General features: G+C 48.2%; 3 protein-coding genes across 3 annotated transcripts; 2 read left to right on the top strand and 1 right to left on the bottom strand.

The window, feature by feature from the left end:
- Positions 1-1,940: 1,940 nt before the first annotated feature.
- Positions 1,941-2,398, bottom strand: HO173_003346 (uncharacterized protein; the record flags this gene model as incomplete). Its single annotated transcript, XM_037305273.1, has 2 exons — positions 1,941-2,245; positions 2,293-2,398. 2 exons carry the CDS (start codon positions 2,396-2,398, stop codon positions 1,941-1,943), a joined length of 411 nt encoding a protein of 136 aa, XP_037168138.1.
- A 757-nt stretch (positions 2,399-3,155) lies between these two features.
- On the top strand, positions 3,156-3,908 carry HO173_003345 (uncharacterized protein; the record flags this gene model as incomplete). Its single annotated transcript, XM_037305272.1, has 1 exon — positions 3,156-3,908. The coding sequence occupies one exon, from the start codon at positions 3,156-3,158 to the stop codon at positions 3,906-3,908; it is 753 nt and encodes a 250-aa protein (XP_037168137.1).
- A 2,873-nt stretch (positions 3,909-6,781) lies between these two features.
- HO173_003344 (uncharacterized protein) lies at positions 6,782-7,542 on the top strand (the record flags this gene model as incomplete). Its single annotated transcript, XM_037305271.1, has 3 exons — positions 6,782-6,789; positions 6,918-7,257; positions 7,336-7,542. The coding sequence occupies 3 exons, from the start codon at positions 6,782-6,784 to the stop codon at positions 7,540-7,542; spliced, it is 555 nt and encodes a 184-aa protein (XP_037168136.1).
- Positions 7,543-8,217: the final 675 nt, after the last annotated feature.

Here is an 8,217-nt window from a genome sequence, read left to right as displayed (position 1 = left end):
GCAAACCCGCTTATCCCCTGAGTACTTCCAAGCCCACAGAAATGCCTCATGAGTGCGCTCTAGTAGGTCACCATTACCGCTACGTGCGAAATCAAGAGGCAGAAGGTAGCGTGGAGGTAATTGGAAGCAATGCGAAAGCGGTCACCCGAATTGCGGCCATTGCAAATTATCCATCTACTCATCACCGGCATCGGAAAGGGCCAGAGCACAACAAGACAGGTGATCTGGAAGCATAAGAGGATATCTATATGGTCAGCTTTTGGGCTATCGCTTGATTTCTTACACTTGTTACGCCTACGGTATCTCTTCCCCAAAGCTCCATAGCACATCTAGCAGAGAGATCCATGTCTTGATACCCTTGAAACGTGTTGAGGTAAGCATTCCTTGTCTGTATGAAGATCTAGAGCTGATTCAAGTCTTCTTTAGAACATTACGAGCAAAAATAAATGTATCCACCTGACGCCAAAGGCTCGCGATACTCTTTGTGAGACGTTGAGATCGTGGGAGAACTGCCTAGGGATTAATGCTAGTGGAGATTATTCCAGCCGACTAGAAGCAATTGATACAGGTTGAAAGAAACATTGCGAAGATGCAAGGACAGCTGCCGATCATCGTCGGAAGGACAAGGAGAGGGATTGGTCCCATAGGCGCCAAGGACGTCGTCTGGGCAGAATCGCGAAGCAGAGCAGAGAAATGTATAAGATCTGCGGTATGCCTGTTGTACGTGCGGGGTTGAGCCTACACAACCGCGAAGTCCGCAGATCTTGATGGATGCTGGGTACCAGAGGGGGTTGCAGCTTTGTACCTCTCGACGTCAATGAGAACGATTCGATTGCAAGCCTATTAGAGTAGTGTGTTGGAAACATGAGAAAGCGCCACTATATTTCGGCAAAGGGCTTGCTTTTATCCAAAGTCTTGCAGTGATCGATACCGTTATACGCTATTGCCATCTAATGCTCGACGAGGGCTCCTGTAGTCAGATTAGGAGAAATCCTAAGTGAAGTCATTTGCTAGGTTGCGCATTTATTTTCTGTGAACTCTCTTACAGAAGTATACTAAGACTGATGGCAAAAAGCATAATAGACCAAAATTATCTTCAAACAAATACCGAGCAGAGACCTCATTAGAGATTACGGCTCTAATTGGGTGTTTAAAAAAATTGTTTAGGCTAGACAGATACTGACTCTCCTCATATCTTTTGAATGCTGCTCAAATTGCGACCAATCAACTTCGTCGTTGGATGACTTAATCCTCTAAGCTTCTTATAACCCGCTGAGCTTTCCGCGTGAATGTCTTCCCGGGCATGTGGATCTACATCTTGATCTATATCGAGTGACTCGTCGAGTCCGATCCTTTGCTGACTCTCTAATCTCCCATCATCCTCCAGATTTGATCGTTTCCATTCTTCACGATCTTGTGCGCCGTGGATTGTGATAATACTAGGATCAAGCTGTTAGCACCAGTAGACTAGGCTTTTGAAGAAGGATACTGGAACTGTACTCTACGGATGATGCTGAACCAGCATCCCGTGCGCCAGGGAGAGGCTCGTGGAAGCTGGAACCTTATTACGATCCAACCAAATCATCAGCGGCTCCAGCTTGCCCCGGCTCTTGTTCGGGGCGACGACGTAATGACATACCCTCCTGGAGATGATCATGTCTATCTTCCTCAGGAATTGGAACCAATACAGGTGAGATCCCATTTCCAGAGGTGTGGTGAGATTGTTGAGTTGTATTCCAGCTATATGAAAAATCTTCGCAGAATCTCCTGAGTCCTGTACCATCCTTGCCCCTCGAAGCTTGGGAGGACATTGCCTTCTGCCAGCGTTGGATCCCATCATACAAAGCGGAGGACATTTGTGCTGTCATCAAACATCAATATCAGCCAGCTCTGGCACTACACCATATAGAGGATATCGGTCGCGCAACTTTCATAGGTCTTCAGCCCTTTGACTCGCGTTCGATCGACTCTTTCGATCCAGCTTCAATCCAGAACACCATAATGTAGTCCTGTCGATATTCGCGGATATAATTCAGCACTAGCTGCGGTTTGCCCGCTCCACCGAGCCCCCACACCACCAGGATCCGCACGTCTTCCACCCTGTCATCCTTGAGGTCGCGTAACTGCTCTTTGATCTTCTGGTGCAACCGTGGTCGCCAGACGTAGTTGGGGACCGGTCGGAGGGACGAATGGGAATAGCGGCCTCCATAGGTGCTTGGAGGGATCTGGGCAGCAGCCGTGGGATCTGAGCATTATCAGCTTGTGTTCTATCTGTATTGGTGGGTCTCTAACTGATGGTGAGTCCATAGAAATTGCCCTGAAAGATCTGACTATTGAGAGCATTGGTATTTCCAAAGTGCGGTCCTCCCTGGCGAACGTCCAGGTGCGAAGCTTGCATGGCGGTCCCCTAGCGGAGCTCATCATCCGCTGCCTGCGGTCGCTGAATCTACGATATAAGATACGGAAGTCTTCATACCTTGAAGCTTGAGGCACAAGTATTTACCTTGGTTGACTCGCAGAACTTGAAGGCTAGCTGCCCTTAGAGATGAGAAAATGCTAAGCGTATTCCGTGACGACTGCCTAAAATTTCGTCTAAGACCATTACTAACTTTCCAAACAAAGTGGCCATTAGCCTAGCGTGCCTTGGCGCACCCCTATCTCTACCTGCCGAGGGTCGGGGACAAAAGTCGTTGGACACCGATCCCCGCTAAGCCCTACCAAAGTGTCCAACGACTTTTGTCCCCGACCCTCGTGCGCTTGCACTGTACTTCCTTTCTCATCATTAATATCCTCATTAACCATGATTCTATGTTCCAACCTTGGTACAGTCCTAACAACATCTTCATTCAGCGACTCGAAAAGCCTTTTATTCCTAGGTAACCAGCGTCCTGGTATTAATTTTTGGTAACAAGGCCGCATGAAACCCTATTATACATGATACGTGATACACATAATACACATCATCTGTGACCACTTCAGCGTATTCTTCAGATACCCAAGTCGTGTCGCTAGCTCAAGCTGCCTAGATTCACATCATACTCTACAAATCACGCTTCTGCAGTTGAAAAACAATTGTGCCCTAATTCCAAAGATGGTACACTGCCTCCCCTTCTCCTCTTGGCGAATGTTCAATACTTACACCTTCTCAGCGCATCATGAAGATTATCCAATGTCTCCAGGCTTACAGGGAAGATGGAGATGACTGGACCTTCGATCATTATTCTATCGTACTTTCACAGGGCACCGAGGTGTTCAAAGCACAGAGTCAACTCGAATTTACTATCTCTCTGGACATCGACGCCGAACAACTCGATTGCCCTCTGATTCCCATTCCAAAAGAAGATCTTTGGCCTCCATTCACGGACCATCTCACGCTTGCGCCCCACCCACTACCAAATGACACATTTCTCAAAAAGCCCTCATTAATCGGATTGGGCTCAGAAACAGGTCCTAAACCTCGCGAAATATTACTTCACGAGGCGCACATGTGCGAGATACTGCGCCGTCATCCACATCCACATATTGCCTCGTATCTAGGCTGCGTCCGTGATGAAGGCCTTGTCACCGGTCTTTGCTTCGTCAGATACAAAGAAACCTTATCAGACCGTTTGAGAGACAGCAATCGACCTTTGAACCTCCGTTCATGTTTGAAAGGCGTCAAAAACGGCCTTGATCATCTTCACGATCTAGGTTTGAATCACAATGATATTAACCCCGCAAATATCATGCTGGACAAGGAGGACGTGCCGATCATTATCGACTTCGATTCATGTCAGAGGGAGGGTGATTTATCGTTCGGTATCGGCACACCCGGGTGGACAAATGGTTCGATCACTGGGATTTCGGTGCGAAAGAATGATGACTTTGGATTGATGCAGCTCTACAAGAACTTTCTCAAAGATGCTTGATTCATGTTGAGAGGTGTAAAAGCGAGAACGGCTCGGGGCATAGGTTGGAAGGCATTTTAGGACAGCGATCATGAGGGTCAAATTGCAAATCCGGAGTTCTCAGAATGAACCTCCAAGGCCACTGAGTAGGCCATAGTGTATAGGGCTACCTAACTTATACTCTGGCCAGCCTTAATATAAAGTCTTCCTAAGGCGATTTCACCTTTCTTTCCTCATGATTATTCTCCTCGTCTACAGCTACCATAGTTACTATATTCACCATAGCTATTATTCATGACACGATCCTGATAACAAAATGAAGATCCGTTAATTATAGGATATCAGTCAAGTCATTCACCTTGTACCGGCCGGGGTCGCAAGGGACAAACCTAACGGCCCCCCATCTACTCAGTATACTCAGTGAGTAGCCCTAGCTAAAAGAACCTACTACTACTGCCTACAACTCGCCATAGCTGTGAGCAGAGCCAAAACAATACAGTGGTTTTAAGGTTAGTGTGAGGACGACCCATTACGTTCCAAGAGATAATGGAAGCCGGTAAACTACGTAACCAGTCGGAAGCACCTAGTCAATAAGGACGTCACACGGGACGAGACCACTGAGTGAAACTCCAGCAAGGACACTATACAAGAGGACGAGACCACTGGAGGAATCGCGAGGCGGATAGCGGCCGAAACAGCTGATCCAACAGACCTGCAAGGAGAGGACTCTTTACACCCACATCGAACGCTGAAATCCGCCTACAATACATTCGCTGTGAAGCCCGAACTCTGCTTCACCTCTTACCACACTTCTACCTCTTAACCCCGCTTCGACCTCTCCATTCCAACCTTCATAGCACTCTAGATAAGCCTACTAGAATGGCGACGAAAATGAGTGAGCATGTTACTACGGTATTCAGCAATCCACATAGCGAACCTACTCCAAGAGGCTTTGCGATTCTACACCGATTGTATGCGTTGCTTTACATTCGATTCTACACGATTAGACAAGAGCTTGGGGAATGGGGCAGTCAAGTCTCCAACATCTCGGCGACGGGGGTACTGCACACGGCGCTCAGCAAGACTACAGGCATGCGCCACGAGCATAGGTTACAGGCATGCTGACATACCTTGTTGAGAGAGGAGGTGATATCACGAGTGTACCCAACCCACTGAGCAGGCCATATAGTATACACTATCATTCATGGCGACATTTTGGGCTCAAGTTGCGAGTTATCAGTCATGTTAAATGACTAGGTGTCGACTAATGCTAAAGCTGAGTACATAGAGTCGCATGCATGTTGAAGCCGAAGAAGGAATGCCTAGAGTCCTATGTTGAAGTAGGAGAAGGCATACCTAGAGTCCTATGTTTGAAAAGAAAAAGAATGCCCAAAGTCCCATATTGAAGGAGTAGAACGAATGTCCGGCGTCATTTGCTACACGAGTAGATGGAATGCAAAGAGGCCGCTAGGCCGAGGTAGCTCTATGCCCAAGCACCCGTAGTGAATAGTATCGGTGCTGCCGAAGAGCCCACTCACTGCCCATTACTTTTATTTCGGCGGCACGTATGCCGTCGAATATTTGCAGGTTGTTTGTCCGCAGTCCGTGACCTTGTATCTGTAGGTAGTCCCATCATTTTTTCTCCCCGTCGCCCAATCGCAGTGATCGATAAGCGGTGCGACTTCGGCGGCCGACATGCTTGAGTCAGATGGGCGTTCCGCAACACCAGACAAGAGGTGGCGAGAAGTTATGCAGGAAATTTGTCGATGAGGAGGATTCGTAACGAGGCGTGAGATTAGGGGCACGGAGAAATGCTGGCTAGACTATTCCAGTGAGCGAAGCAAACGCAAGCCTTTGAGGAAGGAGCAGCTTACTGAGGATATTCGCTTGAGAACAAGGGTATCAATGGACTGGAATTTATGGACGCGGGAACAGGAGCACTGAGTAGAGTGGGCTAAGACCGTCAGCTGAGCTCAACACGTGTGTGAATGGAAGCTTACTAAGGAGGTGTTGCGTAAGGGTAGCAGCAATTTAGACTTTCGTAGCAAGATGAAGACCAGCTAAAGGCTCTGAGCACTCGTGCTTTATAGGATGGGGCAGGTAGAATCTTGCTATTCCTTCAACTGGGCTTATGTTGGGCTAATGCGGTCTTCGTACAGGGACCCCTCGGACGTTCCTAAGCGGGAGCTCCCGGGACTAACTACGAAGCTGAGTGCTCTACAGAGGTCTGCACCGAAAGTCCTGCACCCGCCAAGACTCTTGCGCTCAGACTTCGGATAACGCCCCACCTAAAGGGCTACCTAGACAATGCGTCTAGAGTTCTTCGGAATCGCACCTAGCCCTAGCCAGGTTTCGGGGCTTAATACCCCTATCAAGCCAAAAGAAGTACCTAAAGTCCCATCCATGCGCTGTGAGAAGATATTTCTAGGCTTCCCCTCTATAGGGCCGCTTTCCGAAAGTAGGGTTAGGGCTGCACTAGCGCATGTGCAACCTCTGTACAGCATACCCCTCCACTAAATCTTGGGGTATGAAAATGTAATTTACCATTCTTTGGGGTATGAATTTGTAATTTATTAAAATTTGGCCTTTGAGTGTCCGGCGTTTAACGTCCCTAAAGAAGCCCCGGAAGCATTAAAAAGCCCCTAGAAAATTGAACCCTAAATTTATCGCGGATTGGGGTGAGTTGGGGATTAGACCCCGGAGCGAGGTTTTGACGAGTTACACGGCGAACCCTAGAGGTCTTCAGTTCGGGGTTCCCGAGGCCGGTCCGGGCTAATTTCGCAACCCCCGAAGATCTAACCTCAGCGCACTATGGTAAATTACATTTTCATACCCCAAGGAATGGCAAATTACCGATTCATACCCCATTGGGGTATGAAAATGTAATTAGGGGTATGAATTTGTAAGGATTCAAGGTTTTGGGGTATGAATTTGTAATTTACCCGAGCTTGTTGTTCAGGAGATTGCATCCCAGTTGAAGAGCGTCGCTCGTGGGGACACGGATATTGCAGCTGTTCTTGATCTGGTCAGATCAGAGTCTACCTCGGATGTCTATCTCTATGGATATGAAGCCATCGACGAACGTTATCCGAAGCACTCATCAGACGCCTCCTTTGCGCACGCCAATTCTCAATATCCCTCCGTCGTGATCGAGACGTCATACTCACAGCACCAGAAAGAGTTGACGAGGCTGGCTGATGAATATGTGTCCGGTTCCGACGGAAACATTGCTATGGTCCTTGGGCTTGATATTGAATACGGCGTTGGGTCGAAGAAGGCGTCGCTATTCATCTGGCGATCTCGATTAGTATCAGTTCCGGAGAAGGAAGAAGCCGTTCTTCTGGAGACGTTCAGTGTTCGGGAAGTAGATGTAATCGCTTCCCTGCTTGCTCATTGTCAATCAGTATCTGCATTAGTTCAATGCTGATGGCCTCTTCGCTTTTGGCAGGTATTTCGTGCCGACGACGGAACTACCGTTCCGGGGCAAGGACTGTCCCTTCAGCTCTATGATTTTGCGTTAAAATCTTGCTTCGCCAATATAGCTCAACAAACGCAGAGTACGACTGTCGTTCGGATCACATGCGCGCAACTCTGTTCCTTCCTATATGACGCCGAGATCAGACACGATATTAAACGAGCGCAACGAGGTGTATAATCTGGCCTTTTATTCAACTGCCGGAAGAGGCATCGGCAAGTCACACCGCCTGAAGCTCTGAGTCCGGGAAAGGAGGCAAAATTTGCCAAGTGTGAGGCAGAAGAAGCCGCAAGATCTGAGGTAAGAGGGGCGAATTACTAATTCATACCCCAAAAGTATGGATCCTTACCGAATCATACCCCTAATTACTGAATCTCACCCAAATATGGGGTATGATTTGGTAATTTGCCATTGCTTGGGGTATAATTTGATGAGGATCTTAAATAATAGCTTTCTGATATACGGTAAGAGGGTTTAATGAAGTTAATGGTAGCGGTAGGCTTACTGAGCGTCTGGTAGTAGTCGTCGACTTGATTATTGATGACGGTGGTGTTTGCGCTACGCAACGGGGCGGGGTTCGGGGCGGGGTTCGGGGCGAGGTTTGACCCCCTAAGTTTACCCCGCCCCGTTGCGTAGCGTAGTAGAAATTATTCCTTCGGGGGCCTTACGGGGCCTTACGGGGCCTACGGGACCCGAATAGGGGTGTCTGCAGCGTGAAGTGCGGATACCCTCGGGCTCGAAATTTCGTCCACTCGGCTTTTTCGTCTGATGGTTTTAGGCTGATAGAATTCTCATCAAATGCGGTCGGAGAAACTCCCTTATTTCTATGATCGAATAAGTCAGATCGCGGATTAT

Source organism: Letharia columbiana (assembly GCF_014066305.1).
Source record: "Letharia columbiana isolate WasteWater2 chromosome Unknown Sc0000007_s0, whole genome shotgun sequence".
NCBI lineage: Eukaryota > Fungi > Ascomycota > Lecanoromycetes > Lecanorales > Parmeliaceae > Letharia > Letharia columbiana.
The sequence above is the reverse complement of the archived record's forward strand: the minus strand, read 5'-3'. Positions and strand labels throughout refer to the sequence as shown.